Below are 16,369 nucleotides of genomic sequence, written 5' to 3'. Positions count from 1 at the left end.
CCATCCTTCCCTAATCCGATGAGACTGATGACCACGCTGACTGGTCTCCTTCCCCCAAACTAACCAACCAACCATGTGTATCTCAATTTGTTTGAGTATTGCATTTGAGGGGAACTCCCTATGTTATCAGTAGTACACTAATCCCTCTGTAGGATTAAGGTCCATTTGTCTCTTTTTTTCTGTGTTGGTTGAATGAGGGCTGAGTTTCCTTTGTATGTATTATTCCTGTTACCGACATGTGTGATTATTTTTTGAAGATTTACAAGAAATTTAGAAGTTATATCTCATAAGGTAACTCCAAGCCATTATATATAATCTTGGACCCTAAAGAAAGGATTATGAAGAAAAAAGTAAGCAACTTATGCTTGATGGGAAAGGAAAATAAAGTAGACTTATAAAATAATGCAAAATGAATAATAAAATTTGAGAGAAAACAATAATAATTAAATAAAAGAAATATTTATTACTTCAAAAGTAAAGCTTGGGGATATTTACAATTTTCCTTCAGTTATATACATTTTAAGTTTCTGCCAGATCCTATACATTTATACATTCTTTAACATGTACATGTTGTTACAAGTATTTATTAAAAATAATTACAAACATATAGTAAAAATAAGTTATATTGCAGGTTTAATATCAGCCTTCACTAGGTTTTTGGTAGTCCTTTTTACAAAAATCTTGTCAAAAATAATGTTTATTCTTATTCATCAAACTAGTGTCTTTCAAAAGGAATGTGCCCCACTTTTCCTTAAAGATATGTTGGCCATATTTCCACTGAAATATGCTTCACTAGAGCTGGTTGTATGTGAATGTAATTGTACTTCTGGCACTGACACTTTCTCAGGACATCAATTGTCTACCACTGTTACAGTACTGTTGTTTACTTCATCAGTAATTTAAAAAAGTACACTCTATTCCCTATTTAGTCTCATGTAAACAGATAAATACAGAATTAATTTTCTTGCAGAAGTCCTTTAAACATATGTCACAATCTTACTTCATAACCAAGCAAGTATAGGTGTTGATTTATTCCCTTAAGATATTGACAAATTTGTCATTGCAGACTAGCACACCAATCTTACTGTAAACAGTGCAAATGTATTTACTAGAGCATTATCACATGAGAAGCAAAGAGTTTAGACTTGAAGGTTAGCTGGTATATAAGGATACAATAATGAAGCAACATTTGAGGCATGCATCCTAGATATAATGCATATGACTTTACTGAGAAGTGTGTTAGAGAATAGATGATTGTAAGATATGTTCATGTGGAGAAATGAAAGTAAAGAGCTGGTATGAAAAATCTTAATGATATACATACTATTTTAGAGATTAAGTTTAAATGGTATTATGATGCAAATACTCTATAAATCAACTCAAGTTTATATCTGTCTGAAAGAAATGATTAACAAACTGTTGAAGATAATCCTGTTTCTTTTATTTGGTTTTTGTTCTGGTGGATTTTATGAACATTCAATCAATAATAATAATGGAAATAAGTGATAGCAGAGGCTGTAATGGAAGAAACAACAGGCAGTTCTTTTAAAAAGTCCACATTTCATAAACAGTTAAATTAGTGACTTGACATTGTTTATAATACAGATAAGGACACTGGTCATACATATTTACCCTTCCACTTCAACAGACATAAGTGTAATTTTTTCTTAATAGTTTCTGTTGTATAGCATTCACAACAAGAAAAAATTATATAAAATATTTTTGAGACACTTGTATTTACATAAATTCAAAGACAAATAATACATGAAAATTGAAGTTTATTTCATCAAATGCTGATAAATCCTGCATTTGTTCTTGGGATAAATGAAATGAAAATTTACTCTGTCTGAGCATAACAAATGCAACTGAATTCAATTTTCATTACATGTAGCATTAGTATGGTGTGTCAATACATATGCAAAATTCTTTTATTGTAATTTATTTATTTCAGTATGTGGATTTTAAACATTTGTTAAATAAATTACATGGAGTAGTATGGTGTAAAGTGCCTCTCCATTTACCCAATTGCTGTAAAAAGCTGACAACTACTGAAAAATGGGTAAAATGAAGTAGTTGTTTGATTCTTAATATAAGTCACTGCTGGTGGTCTCAGCATTAACCTACATCTTCTTGATATAGGTAAAGAGAATAAAGAGAATATCAGATATCTTCTATATCAGTTATGGAATCTTTTTCCATTTGAACACACAGTTTCTCAGTACATAAATAATAACAGCATCAATCATAAATTTGTTAGGAGTGAAATAGGTTACGTGTGGCTGCCTAAAACTCAAGAGAATTGTCATTGCTGACACAAGAGAAAAATGAAACTTTCTTGATGACGACTTCTGTAGCTGCTTTTCAACAAATTTATATCTCAGTAGCTTTTACTTTGCACAATGACAGAGGAACCAGTCCGGTGATACATTACATTGCCTGCACCAAGCCAGAATTCATTGCATGAATCTGGAATTAATAATCACATATTTCTATGTTTATGGATGTGAGTTGATCCAGGGATTCAATTTTTGTACTTGCTCAACACTCAGCGCTGCTGAACAGATTCACTACAGATATGAGCTAAATCATTAAAGAATACAATGATTTATAGGTGTGTTACTGAATCATGGAGATTATTTTTACATCATAGTTTGTTAAAATCAGCAAATATGTAAAACCTCGTCCTCTATTGACTAAATTACTCAAAAAACGCCTCAAGGAAAGAAATATGTATACTGTTAACCAGATGCCATCTTATATTTTTGCAGCCTTTGGAAGGCATTCCAACCCTAATGTTCAAAACAGTTTATTAAAAACTCCCACAAATCTTCTGGAATAAGTGCCATAACAGCAAAGGTATTTCACACACATGTTTATGTTAAATTGACCAGTGTGTTATCACATTCCATTTGAAATCACACTAGAAGCAACTTTGCTCTTTGTGTCAGAAGTGAAAGTGTATTGGCTTTGAACGCTATTAAGTTCAAAGTTATGAAATTGTATGCCTTGTAATACTGTGAAGAAAGGGAGAAGAGTGATAGTTGGCCAATGGACAGTGCTCTTGGTTGTGGTGAAAGTAGAACTCGCTTATGCGTTCAATAAAACAGCTGTTGTACAGTTTCTTATTTTCTTTCCTTGGTTTCAACGATTATTGGCTGAATTTAACTATATTTTTAAATAACTGGATGCATAAGAACCCAGAAACAACGTGCATGATGATGATTCGAATTATTCATAGCATTTGCAATAAATGTAGTCACGATGCCTGCAAGTCCAGTGTCAGTCGCATTATTAATAAAAGTGCGCCACCGCAACATGCCAATGTACATAATGTAGACAATCGTTAAATTTTGGTCACTGCAGATATGTTTCTTCCACGTCAGCTTCCCTGAATAATGATGTTCATCAGATCAGTTGATATATTTAGCCCCTTTCCTCATATGTTATATTCAGCAACATGTCTGTCAGGTTCAAAATCTGTTTTGTTCACTTGCAGTATACTTCTGGGACAGAGAACTCTTTTGAGGATGCTGTAGTTTCACAAAGCACCAAATTTAACAAGTGCCAGAGTACTCAGCTTTCTTTCCTTCCTTTTTTTAGTGTCTCAGTTTTACAACTGATAATGCTTATCCAAACGAAATCAATAAATTCACTATTGAAGCTCCTTCCTCGTCCTAACAACTGTTTGCGACTCAATGAGCAGCTGAGTTGACAGGGCTCACTCAAAGTCATAATCCTCTGATGGTGATCTCTACCTACCATACTGACGGTAAGATTGTCCTGTTGATCTGCGTGTGAATGTAGTGATGGACTTCTTAGAATAAGTCTAAATTTATCACATTATGTAATAGTTATAGGACAAAGTTGTTGGCTGAAAGCCTCCATCACTGACGCATTGTAACCAAACGACAAGAGTTTCTCGAGGCTGTCACTGGCAATAGCTCACGCTGATGTACACTTAGTGGACCAGACCACAGTTGAGAAGAAGACTGGGGTGGTGTGCTCGATGAAGGGCGTCTGCAATACTTCTTTACATCTTTGGAACTTTTTACTGTAATTCTCAAGGTTATCACAGCATTTGATGGGAGGTAGGCTAATGATGTAAGATGCTTGCCATTCTGCCATTAATAGGTATTGCCCAAGTGACAGGTGATGTACTGGGACAATTAATGGAGCAGTTCTTCAAGGGAGTCCTAGAGAGTCGCCAGTGCTGAAGTAAATCCATCGCAGCAGAGTGCAGTGCTGAAGAATTCCAGATTGATGTACCCGATTATGCAGTGTGCTTGCAGTAATTTTGATGGTGTGTGTACTTCTTACAAGGTTATCACAGTACTTGATGGTGACAGGAGAGAGTTTTAGTCTGGTTGCTCTTTATTTTGGCATTGACGCCTAGTGCCCAAATGATAGGTGACGTTCAGGGCCAACTATTAGAACAGCTCCTCGAGTCCTTGACAGTCGCCCATGCTGTCCAATGGACGAGACCGCGATTCAAAAGAACCCGGGGTTGGTGTGCTCGATGATGCAGCGCTTGCAGTACTTCTTGACGGCGCGGTAGCCCTCGATGGAGATCTGGCAGTCCTGGATGTTGAGCTGCTGGAGGCCCCGGCAGTAGTAGGCGACGCACTGGACGCCGCGGTCCGTGACCAGGTCGCAGCTGCGCAGGCTGAGCTTCTTGAGGTTGGGGCAGCTCTCGGCTAGCGCGCGCAGCCCCGCGTCGCTGACGTCGCACTTGCCGATGTCGAGGGCGCGCAGGCGCGGGCACGAGCGCGCCAGCACGGCAATCGCGTCGTCGCTGACGGCCTCGCAGCCGCGCGCGTTCAGGTAGCGCAGCTTGTAGCAGCGGCGCGCCACCACCTTGAGCCCGGCGTCCGACACCTGGTCGCACTTGGCCACCGACAAGTAGCGCAGCGTCGCGCCCAGCTTGGCCAGCTCGTACAGCCCGAAGTCCGTCACCTGCGTGCAGTCCGACACGCTCAGCTCTCGCAGCATCGAGCAGAAGCTCGGCACGTACTTGATGCCCGCGTCTGTAACAAACCAACAGGACAACGTTCCAATTAGCCCTTGGACCTACTGCGGGCTGGTGGCTGTGGAAATGGATTATCTGCGAAGAAGTGTGACAACATCAAGATTCTCAACTACATCCTTACACTGTATTACGTGCTGAGCAAGAACAGACTCCGTTTACTAACATAAATACACATACACACTGTAGGCTTTTAGATTTTGTCTGTAATGTATCGCACCAGAAACAAATTAAAAATATTCTTGATCTGTGTGGTAAAAGTGGCCAAGGTTGTGTCACAATTATTTAAATCCACCTCTGCAGTGATTTCCCTAAATCGCTCCAGGCAAATGCCGGGATGGTTCCTTTCAAAGAGCACGGCCGACTTCCTTCCCCGTCCTTCCCTAATCCGATGAGACCGATGACCTCGCTGTCTGGTCTCCTTCCCCAAAAAACCAACCAACCACCTCTGCAAGAACAAAAACGTGTGCTTTTATCATACCCGTTTGCTTTTATTCACTTAAAACAACTAAGCACCAACACACAGTAAAGGACTGCTTAAAGACCATAGAATTATTGGAAAGAAAACACTATCGAAAAACATCGAACACGTAACACAGAAAAAGAAAATCTTTGCCTGCTACCTTCCCATTTCTCTCTCTCTCTCTCTCTCTCTCTCCCTCTCCCTCCCCCCCCCCCTCTCTCTCTCTCGTTCACTCTTCCTCCCATTTTATCTCTACACCCCTCCAACCCACTGTTCCTTCGCCTAGTTTATGTTCACTGTTCACTGCCTTCAACTATGTCACCACCAGCATCAACCATTCTCCAGTTAGATCAGTAACTCCAAACACTACTCCTTCGTGCAACTCATATAGATTGTGCAACAGAATTAAGAGATCACCTACCTGAAATCTCCATAATTGCCATATGTTGCGACGCACGAATTTGAAACTTGGCTCAAAGGTCCCTACAGACTTCCTGTGTAATGGTGCAAATACACGGCGCCCTTGCGGCGTAACACTCGGGCTTGGCATGCTTCAAACAACAAGATGTCGACACAGGCGAAGAAAACACCAAAGCTCGAAAGTTCATGTGAGTGGTAAGTTGGGTCAGTGATGTCTCATTGGCACCAAATTTCATCACAATTCTGCACAAGGCCACCGTGGCCGGGTTATACGATGAAGAGGTCGTTATAGTCCGTCTTACCCACGCTGGGTATCGCTGGTTCTGAATTCCATCGTCCAGACGTCAATAGAAGGGATGAAATGTGCGTGAGAGGAGCTGCGACGACCTTCTCATGGTAGCATTGAGCAGACTTGTGGCGAAATTTGGTGGCAGTGCGACATCATTAATCCCCTATACAGATCACATGAACTTCTGAGTTGAGGCCTTTTTTCGCATGTGTCGACACTTTGCTGTTTGAAGGGTCGAAGAGCCCGAAGGAAGTCACGGAGCTCCATGCTTTCGCACCATTCCAGAGGTAGGTCGTAGGCACCTTTCCACCAAATTTCAAACTTATGTGTCGGAATGGGGGATAATTACGAGTTTCGAAAAAGTAATCTTTTAATTTCGTTGCGCAGTGTACATAAATACAAACATACAACAAATCACAGATTAATAGAACGTTTTCTTGTTTTTGGATTAAGTGAACACCAGAAGCAGCAAGTAAGTTTTCAACAATACACAAAACATACAGACACGTTTTTAACAAGGAGAACGGAAGCAAAGATAAGTGGTGCAATATTGCATCGCTAAGAAGTGTGTAATGCTGCACGCTAAACTGAAATTAGGCCAAAAGCTATCAGTGTGAAACGCAAGAATATGCATGCATGCAAAATTCCCAGATGTAAGAGGAAATTAGGTAGATATGCAGCAAGTAAAAATGAAGTTCAATATGTTTTTGAACGCACGTTGCTAGACTACAAAGCAAAACAAAATTATAAACCTGTATCGTTCCATATCATTGTCGATGTTTTAAATAAATAAAATGAACCGCGAGGAATAAACTAAGCATTTTTAGTACCTATGAAGACTGCTTTGAAATACACTTAATAATTTAAAATAGCTCGGACGCTGCTCGGACGATGTCCAGAGAGGCCCAGAATTCGCTCTCAGCAAATAGTTTACTTCTTGCTCTCACAAAGATCATTTTTTGCGACATTTGAATTCTTCTATCAGTTACTTCCCAATATATTTACTGTTTCTCTAGCGGACAATAACAAATTCTGTTTCAGCTGAACTGAAATCTGCGGAAATACAATCCAAGAAGCAAAAATGGTTTTGCAAGTAGAGTTTTCCTCCTCGTCCTGGTTCAGACTGGAGTCTGTCATGCCGTACCCTGTAGGGGCGTCATCCTATTATTGAAGAAGCAGAATTAGGGGAATTAGAGATTAACAGGCCTTTGGGGCTATCACTAAGACTAACTAATTTTGTTGATATAAATTAACTAGTGGTTATATGTGAGTTTCAGTGTTGCATGAGGGGTACTAAGTAGACAGTAACGACGAGCTGGTATAGAGGTACTGTCTATAATTATTGCTGATCGCAATGACGATGAATTCAGAATTTTCGCCAAGATGACTTTCCCCGTTGTTAAGAGCGACCTACATGCCGTTTGAACGGTGCATGACCACACCAGAGAGATGACACAGAAGTAGTTCTGCCCGTTTGAGATCAGTGTTTTACAACCCAAATCAAGTAAGCAACTTGCCCAAAACTGTGCAAATGGGCATATTAGATTGGCTATGAAAAGTAAAGCCCTCTGCGCAGTCGGCCGTATTCTCTGAAACCGCAACTGTTGACTTATGGGACGAAACTGCTGAGGTCATCGGTCCCTAAGCTTACGCACTACTTAATCTAACTTAAAATGACTTACGCTAAGGACAACACACACACCTATGCCTGACGGAGGACTCGTACCTCCGATCGGGGGAGCCGCGGGGACCGTGACAAGACGCCCCAGACCGCGCGGCTACCCCGCGCGGCCCACATTAAGAGCTCTGCCTCACTGAATCCAGTTTCTTCTGCCACCTAGGCGCGCTTCCGAGCTTGGTACAGTCTCAGAGCACATACTCCTGCTGTTTAGGCGCCATGTGTGACGTCGCAGCTGAGTGCTAAAGGCACCAGAACGGCCGATAATAGATTGTCAGTTAGCCGAAGAAACAGTTAATAATCTCGTTGCCATTCAGTTACAACAATTACAGTATCAGAAATTACGATTAACACCCCCATGCCGCCGCTGAGGTAATCTTCCACTTGCTACTGCCTCGTGCCATCATTACTGTCTCTCTGGTTCGTCCTAAATTACGTGTTCTCTTTCTTTATTTGTGTCCTCTGATTAGTTATGTGGGTAGTTTTGTTTGACTGATGGAGCGCTGTCCACTGGTCAAGTAATAACTTGCCAGTATCCAGCCTCTTTTTTACCTATACCAGAGCCTTTTTATGCTGTTCAGTCCATAGGTTCGTTCATACTAGGTCAGTAATTTAGTCAAGTAGGAAGTGGTTTAACAGCTCTACTTGACGGCTAAACTTCAAGTAAGCAAGTGCGCGTTCTGCAAGATTTAGTTGGCAGTCAAGTGTTGGTTGTTGTCGATGATTCGGAAGTGAGAGTTCGCAGCAATGGTTATACTGTAAGAGGTTAAACAAAGAAGAGACTGAAATTGTAAGGAAGAGAATGAAAAAGTGGGCACGAAAATTAACTGGCCGAAGAGATTAGCAGGCCGCATCAAATGTGCTTCTGAAAGAACTCGCAAATAAAACCTAGTGTAGTGATATTCACCTAAGACAAGCGGTACCTGCAGAAAGCAAACTGCAGGTAGTGTTGTACGTTCTTGATGCTAGGTGTAGTTTAAGGATCCTGACACGTCTGTTTCGACTAGAGATGTCAACTAATCTCCTTTTCCTGGAACTGCGGTATTCCCATCGTCTTTTTCAGTACAGAGGACGTTTCACATTCCAGCAGCCTTCTTTCTCCACGTAAAGAGAAACAAACTGAATCGTTGTATCGTCACTTCAACGAACCATGATTCTGATCCCGGCCGGCCGAAGTGGCCGTGCTGTTAAAGGCGCTGCAGTCTGGAACCGCAAGACCGCTACGGTCGCAGGTTCGAATCCTGCCTCGGGCATGGATGTTTGTGATGTCCTTAGGTTAGTTAGGTTTAACTAGTTCTAAGTTCTAGGGGACTAATGACCTCAGCAGTTGAGTCCCATAGTGCTCAGAGCCATTTGAACCATTTTTGATTCTGATCCACAGTAAACAGATGAATGAAAAGAGAGAACGGAACGACGACAGATGATAAAGTGCGCCACTAAACAGACAGTACTTACACGTACCCAGTGGCGCGCCAGTGGTAGAAGTGAGCTGAAATGGGAAAAGCTGCTTGACCAGCTACTATTCAGCTTACTGGATCGGGCCTTTTTTACTTTCCAGCTTTGCTAAACGATATTGTTCAGACACATATAATTACTAAATTACTCGTCACTTGACTAAATTATTGAACTAGTGTGAATGTGCTTTTTTGTTTATTCATTTGAGAGAGTTTAGGTCAGTATACATATTTAACAGTGTCTGTGGTCGACTCTTTGTCAAGCAGATTTGTGCTACTCCCTTTTCTTCTTAAGCTATCATTGTGATTATGAAGACAACGTCGAATCACGCCTGTAGTTGCAGAACGAACTCAGTGGTTTAGGATCGGTCAGGGCAGGGAGCAGTGTAGTGGGTGCTCGTTCCCAAATCACGTAGCTGGGAACGATTTTTCACCTTTTCACAAATTATGTACTCTGGTGCAGAAGTCTTCAAAAGTACCCATCTTATTAAGAACGAAGCTGAAAATCCCAAAGAGCACTAAGGAAGTTAGCAACATACTTCTTTAGTCACTATCGCTGCAAATTACCTCATTAACAACATTCAACGATTGGAAGTTCTTGATAGCTGGTTGGAAAGTAGCGTTGTTCAGTGCCAAAACGGGTGACAAGTAGTTATATACTATATTTAATAATGCATCTAGTTAAGCAGTCAGGAAAAAAACATTGGTCACACCCGTAGATAAGCAGACTGGTCGCTTTGTAGTGCTTTGGGTGGTGTGCAACCGGTACCAGACATGTGACCGTTCAGCCTCATCACAGTGAAGCGGTTTGTGTGTGTCAGGCTCAGCCTGTTGTACTGAAGAATTGCAGTAAGATGTGGAGGCGTCAGGGAGTTACAGTGACCTCATTATTAATGGAGTTTCCTGGTTTATTACGAGTATCAACGCGGACTGTCCAACGTATCGACAAGGAATGGTGTACCACTCGTAACCATGTAACAAAGTTAAAAAAATCGCAGCCATAAAAGGATCCTATGCAACAGGGACCAAGACGCTTCTCAGGACTTGTCAGTGCCATTAGTTTTCAAACCCGACAGGAATTGCTATCAGTGAGTGCACGTCCATCTCAACCAGTTACCAAGAGGATCCTTCAAAACGAATTCCATGCGGTGGTTATTTGTAAACGGGGTCCTCGAAAAGACCATTACCCAAAGCGGCAAATGAATATGAGGGTTTGGCGTCATCGGCCGGGAGGCCCCTTGCGGGGCAAGTCCGGCCGCCTTGGTGAGGTCTTATTACATTCGACGCCACACTGGGCGACCTGCGCTCCGGATGGGGATGAAACGATGGTGAAGACAACACCCAGTGCCTGAGCGGAGAAAATCCACGACCCAGTCGGGAATCGAATCCGGGTTCGTAGGAGGGCAATGCGTCGCGCTGACCACTCAGCTATCGGGGCAGCCTACAGCGGCAAAAGAAGCTGCATGTCTTCAGCGGGCGAAACTACACAGAAACTGGACACTACCGACTGGAAGCATATAATGTGGTACGTCACGTCACGATTTTCCCCAGTTTCATCATACAAGGCGTCGAATGCACTGCCCATGGAGGTGTTTCATACGCAATGTGTAGAGGGGCAAAGTTCAGGAATGAGACGGTTATGCGACGTTTCGGCTGTATTTCTCGTATCAAAACTTGTGCCCAGTTATTCAAGGTCACTCTTCGTGATCAGGTGTTGTCCTTCCCCCTATACATTCACTATGAGTCTTCTCCTTTCCTCTATACATTCACGATGAGTATTCTGTGGACACTACAGGGTGACAACAGCCGTGTTCACAGGACTACAAGCGTAATATAGCGGCTGGAAGAAGACTCGAGGGACATTATTGCACCTCGACTGGGCCGCTAAATCGTCCGATATTTGTCCCATTGAAAATATCTTGATCTATCTGGAACAGCAGGTGAAATGTAACATTTCTGAAGTTTATGGGGTCCCGGGTTCGATTCCCGGCCGGGTTGGGGATTTTCTCTGCCCGGGGACTGGGTGTTTGCGTTGTCCTCAACATTTCATCATCATCATCATCATTCTTGATACTGGCTACATAGGACTGTGTAAGGCCGCTGATGACCGCGCAGTTGGGCGCCCACAAACCAATCATCATCATTCCTGAAGTTCGGTAGCTCTAGGAAATGTAATCTTCTAGCAGTGGCTTTAGCTGGATACAGCACGGATGAAGAAACTTGCGGACTCTCCTCCTGAAGGAATCGAGGCGACTGTAAAGCCGACAGGCGGTGTTACGCGATGTTTTTCTCTTGTCTCCTGCTGTACTTGTAACTGTAATGGGAGGTAGCGTTGCTCACGTCCGTAGGTTTAACCTTAAAATACCCTACACGTGCCTCCTGGGTGGTGCTAATTGAGAAACAGTGATTACAGGCAGCCAGACTATCCATAGGATCTCCTAGCAATGACATATCAACTAAATAGCAGAAACAGTTCTTTTCAGAGCTCATTAACAAGAAACATTGGACCAACTATCAGACTCCTTCAACTGAATATCGAAAGCATTAGCAGGGCAATGTGTGAGTACCTGTCAAAATTTTTGCTGGACAACAATATCGATGTCGTCGCCATTCATGAAACTCGTGTTTCCAGCGAAGAAATATTCCGAAGCCGAGGTCGAATTCCTGGATATTCTGCACTTGGTGTGACTTACCACGAGGTGTATGGAATTGCTACGTATATCCGTAACAACATAAACGAAGCTTCGCTGATTTCTGTAAGTGTGGAGGCAGATATACATACAGTTGTCATACAATTGCACGGCATTACTATTACAAATGTTTACAAACCACCCAAAACAACATGGCCCGATTTTGTCCTACACACAGCAGAACATCCTGCAATTTACATAGGAGACTTCAATAGTCACCATGAACTTTGGAAATACTCTCAAAATGATGAAAATGGGAGCATGCTTGCAGAATGGATGGAAGAGAATAATCTTCATCTAGTGTTTGATGCCAAAGATCAAGGCACTTTCTGGTCAGGTGCTTGGGACAAGGATTCAAATCCTGACTTATGCTTTGTTAGCTGCAACGAAACTGGCTTTCCCATCAACACCACAAGGAAAGTGATAGATGCCTTTCCTCACAGCCAACACAGACCTGTAATAATACAAATTGGCTGCACTGTTCCTGTCATACGATCAACTCCGCATGCTCGATGGAATTTCCAGAAAGCCGACTGGATGAAGTTTTCAACGGAACTGGATAAGACCATTCGATGGATACCTCCATCACATAATAACTATCAACGCTTCATTGGTGCAGTAACAGCAACAGCTAAAAAGTGTATGCCAAAAGGATACCGAAAAGAATATGTTCCAGGATGGAATGAGGAAAGTGAAACACTGTACCAATATTTCCAGCAAAGTGGTGACCCAGAGATAGCTACGGAACTATTGTCCAGCTTGGACATGTCTCGGAGGCAGAAATGGGCAGAAACAGTCTAAACTATGGACTTTACCCACTCGAGCAGGAAAGCATGGAGTCTTCTGAGAAAACTGGGAGGAAGTGCACCAGCATGCAGAAAAAATTCCGAAGTAACACCAGACCAAATTGCTTCCCACATCATTACCACCTCAAGAGTACCTCCTGACAAGAAACATACAAGACATTTCAGACGACAGCTTCGTGACCTTAAAAAGAAGGCATCTCCCTCATCTGAGTATACCCATCCCTTCACAGTTTCAGACATTGACTCTGAACTGAAGGACCTCAAACCTCTTAAGGCACCTGGATTCGATGGTATCCACCCAGAATTCCTGATCCATATGGGAGAAAAAGCTAAGATATGGCTGGCAGAATTCTTCACTGACATCCTGCTGACTGGTCAACTTCCATCTGAGTTTAAAAAGGTGAAGATAATATCTGTTCTGAAACCTGGCAAACCCAGCAACAGGGTAGAAAACTATCGCCCCATTTCCCTACTCAGCTGCTGCTACAAGCTTTTTGAAAGGCTAATATATAACAGATTAAGTAGCGCTATCTTAGAGAACGTTCCAGTTGATCAGGCAGGCTTCAGACCAGGGCGTAGCTGCTTCGACCAAGTATTGTCTCTCACATCCTTCATAGAGTCAGGATACCAAATGAAGCAGAAAACATCTGTGGCATTTGTTGATCTAACTGCCGCCTTCGACACTGTGTGGAGGGAAGGCCTTATCTACAAATTTCTCCGCATCATACCCTGCAGAACAATGGCTCGACTGATTAACAGCATGCTAAGTGATCAGAAGTACCAGGTAATCACTGGAAGCAACATGAGTACGGAGAGGAAGCTGAACAACGGATTGCCTCAAGGATCAGTTCTCCCACCCTTACTGTTCAACCTATATCTATCTGATCTACCTGACACTTCGTCCAGAAAATACTGCTATGCCAATGACCTGGCTCTAGCCGTCAAACACCAGGAAATGAAGACAACAGAAGAGATTTTAGCCAATGACCTGTCTGCATTAGACAATTATTTCAAAATCTGGAGACTCCAACCCAGTGTGAGTAAAACAGAAGTGTGTTGCTTCCATCTAAATAACCAGCTGGCGAACGTGAAACTGGAGGTAAGTTTCAGAGGCAGAATTCTTCGTCACAACTGGAACCCAAAATATCTTGGTGTCATCCTAGATCGTACACTATGCTTCAAACAACACCTTCTTAACTTAGCTCAAAAGCTGAGGACTCGAAACAACATCCTCCATAAGCTATGCGGAACTACCTGGGGATCTTCAGCAACCACCCTGCGAACTTCAGCTCTGGGCTTGGTATACTCAAGTGCTGAGTATTGTGCACCTGTTTGGATGAATAGTCATCAACAAGGCTTGTTGATACACAGCTGAATACGACAATGCGCATAATATCTGGCTTCCACTGTTAACCGGTATAATGCCTACTGATCTACGCAGATGTACTGCCCTTATGAGAGATTTCCACAAGATCTCCAGGAATTCTAACCTACCCGTGCATAGCGACCTGCCACTTTTAAATCGCAAGAGACTGAAATCACGTCATCCAACTCTGTGCGATGCTGCTGACATGGTTGCTAAGAATTTCAAACCTCTTGAAGAATGGAAAGGTCGGTGGGAAGCAGTGACAGATGTGCACCTGCATAACATCTTCCAAGTGGATTCGACTTACCACGCAAGACGTGGTCTACTCTCAACAGAATCCGTACCAGCCATGGGCGATGCAGGGATGCTCTCTTTAAGTGGAAGAAGCTGCCTGATCCAGCTTGTGACTGCGGGGCTCCATACCAGACTGTTCACCACATTGTCAGTGAATGCAGGATTCGAGCCTATCACGGCGCCAAAGAGGACTTCCTGCTAGCAACTCCAGATGCAGTGCGCTGGATTGAAGGACTGGATATTCAGTTGTAAAGACAAACTTAAGTTTCTTGTGTGTCAATATGTACATATGTATATGTAATTTCATGATATGTCTGTATTAGCCATACGCTAAATAAAATAAATGTAACTGTAATGGTGTACGAGGTGGCACCGACCTGTGATCTGGACGCAGCGGCGCAGGTAGAGGTAGACGAGCTGCGGGCAGTTGCGCACGATGACGCGCAGGCCCGAGTCCTCGACGGCCTGGCAGTCTGTGAGGTCGAGGTACTGCAGCAGCAGCCGGCGCGGCGGCTCCGGGCCGGGCGTCACGCCGATGCACGACACGCGGCAGCAGCCTGCGGGCACAGGACATTCTGGTAACTTTCTAACCGCATTCTGTTGCGCTGGTTCTGCAGGGTTATTCACAAAGAAACACTTGATTTAATTTACTTTTATTTCATGAACTATACATACAGGTTGAAGAAAAATTCGCGCATTCTTAACTTCGCAGCGTGATTCTTCACTAACTGAAAATACAAAAATGTCTCACAAAATTTCGTCCTGCACATGTTTCTGGCAGATTCGATTGAAAGTTTGCAAAGTAATATTTCAGAGCTAGATCAGAAATGTAAGGACTATGGTATGAAGATTAACATCTCCAAATCGAAAGTAATGTCAGTGGGAAAGAGATATAAACGGATTGAGTGCCAAATAGGAGGAACAAAGAACAGGTGGATGGTTTCAAGTGCTTAGGATGCATGTTCTCAGAGGATGGCAACATAGTGAAAGAACTGAAAGCGAGGTGTAGTAAAGCTAATGCAATGAGTGCTCAGCTACGATCTACTCTCCTCTGCAAGAAGGAAGTCAGTACCAAGACTAAGTTATCTGTGCACCATTGAATCTTTCGACCAAATTTGTTGTATGGGTGCGAAAGCTAGGTGGATTCAGGTTACTATATCAATAAGGTTGAGATTACGGATATGAAAGTAGCTAGCATGATTGCCGGTACTAGTAGATGGGAACAATGGCAGCAGGGTGTCCACAATGAGGAAATCAAAGAAAAACTGGGAATGAACTCTATAGGTGTAGCAGTCAGGGCGAACAGGCTTAGATGGTGGGGTCATGTTACACGCATGGGAGAAGCAAGGTTACCCAAGAGATTCATGGGTTCAGCAATAGAGGGTAGGAGTAGTCGGGGTAGACCAAGGAGAACGTACCTGGATTCGGTTAAGAATGATTTTGAAGTAATACGCTTAACATCAGAAGAGGCACCCATGTTAGCACTGAATACGGGATCATGGAGGAATTTTATAAGGGGGACTATGCTCCAGACTGAACGCTGAAAGGCATAATCAGTCTTAAATGATGATGATGATGATGATGATGACATGTTTCTGGCAGTAAATGGAAATCGCCGCTTGATCTGAGGCGCCTTGTTACGGTCCGTGCGGCTTCCCCCGTTGGAGATTCGAGTCCTCCCTCGGGCATGGGTGTGTGTGTTGCCACAGCGTAAGTTAGTTTAAGTTAGATAAGGTAGTGTGTAGGCTTAGGGGCCGATGACTTCAGCAGTTTGGTCCTTAAGACCTTACCACAAATTTCCAATAAATGGACATTAAAGATTGGCAATCTGGCAACATTGTAATTACGTGTACAGTAACTACCACTGCCAGGAGAGAGATGAAGTG

At 42.8% G+C, this 16,369-nt stretch overlaps 1 protein-coding gene across 1 annotated transcript in view; it reads right to left on the bottom strand.

Annotated features, from left to right (window-relative positions):
* Positions 1-489: 489 nt before the first annotated feature.
* LOC124613677 (F-box/LRR-repeat protein 7-like) overlaps positions 490-16,369 on the bottom strand; it is a 37,878-nt gene continuing 21,998 nt past the window's right edge. The window contains exons 2-3 of the mRNA XM_047142394.1: positions 14,861-15,040; positions 490-5,024 (exon numbers count right to left, since the gene is read on the bottom strand). Coding sequence (XP_046998350.1) covers positions 4,489-5,024; positions 14,861-15,040 — 716 coding nt within the window. The 3' untranslated portion in view covers positions 490-4,488. The remainder of the gene's footprint in view (positions 5,025-14,860; positions 15,041-16,369) is intronic.

The sequence above is a fragment of the Schistocerca americana genome, chromosome 4, assembly GCF_021461395.2.
Source record: "Schistocerca americana isolate TAMUIC-IGC-003095 chromosome 4, iqSchAmer2.1, whole genome shotgun sequence".
NCBI classification, from domain to species: domain Eukaryota; kingdom Metazoa; phylum Arthropoda; class Insecta; order Orthoptera; family Acrididae; genus Schistocerca; species Schistocerca americana.
Note: the sequence above shows the minus strand (reverse complement) of the source record. Positions and strands in the feature narration are given on the sequence as shown.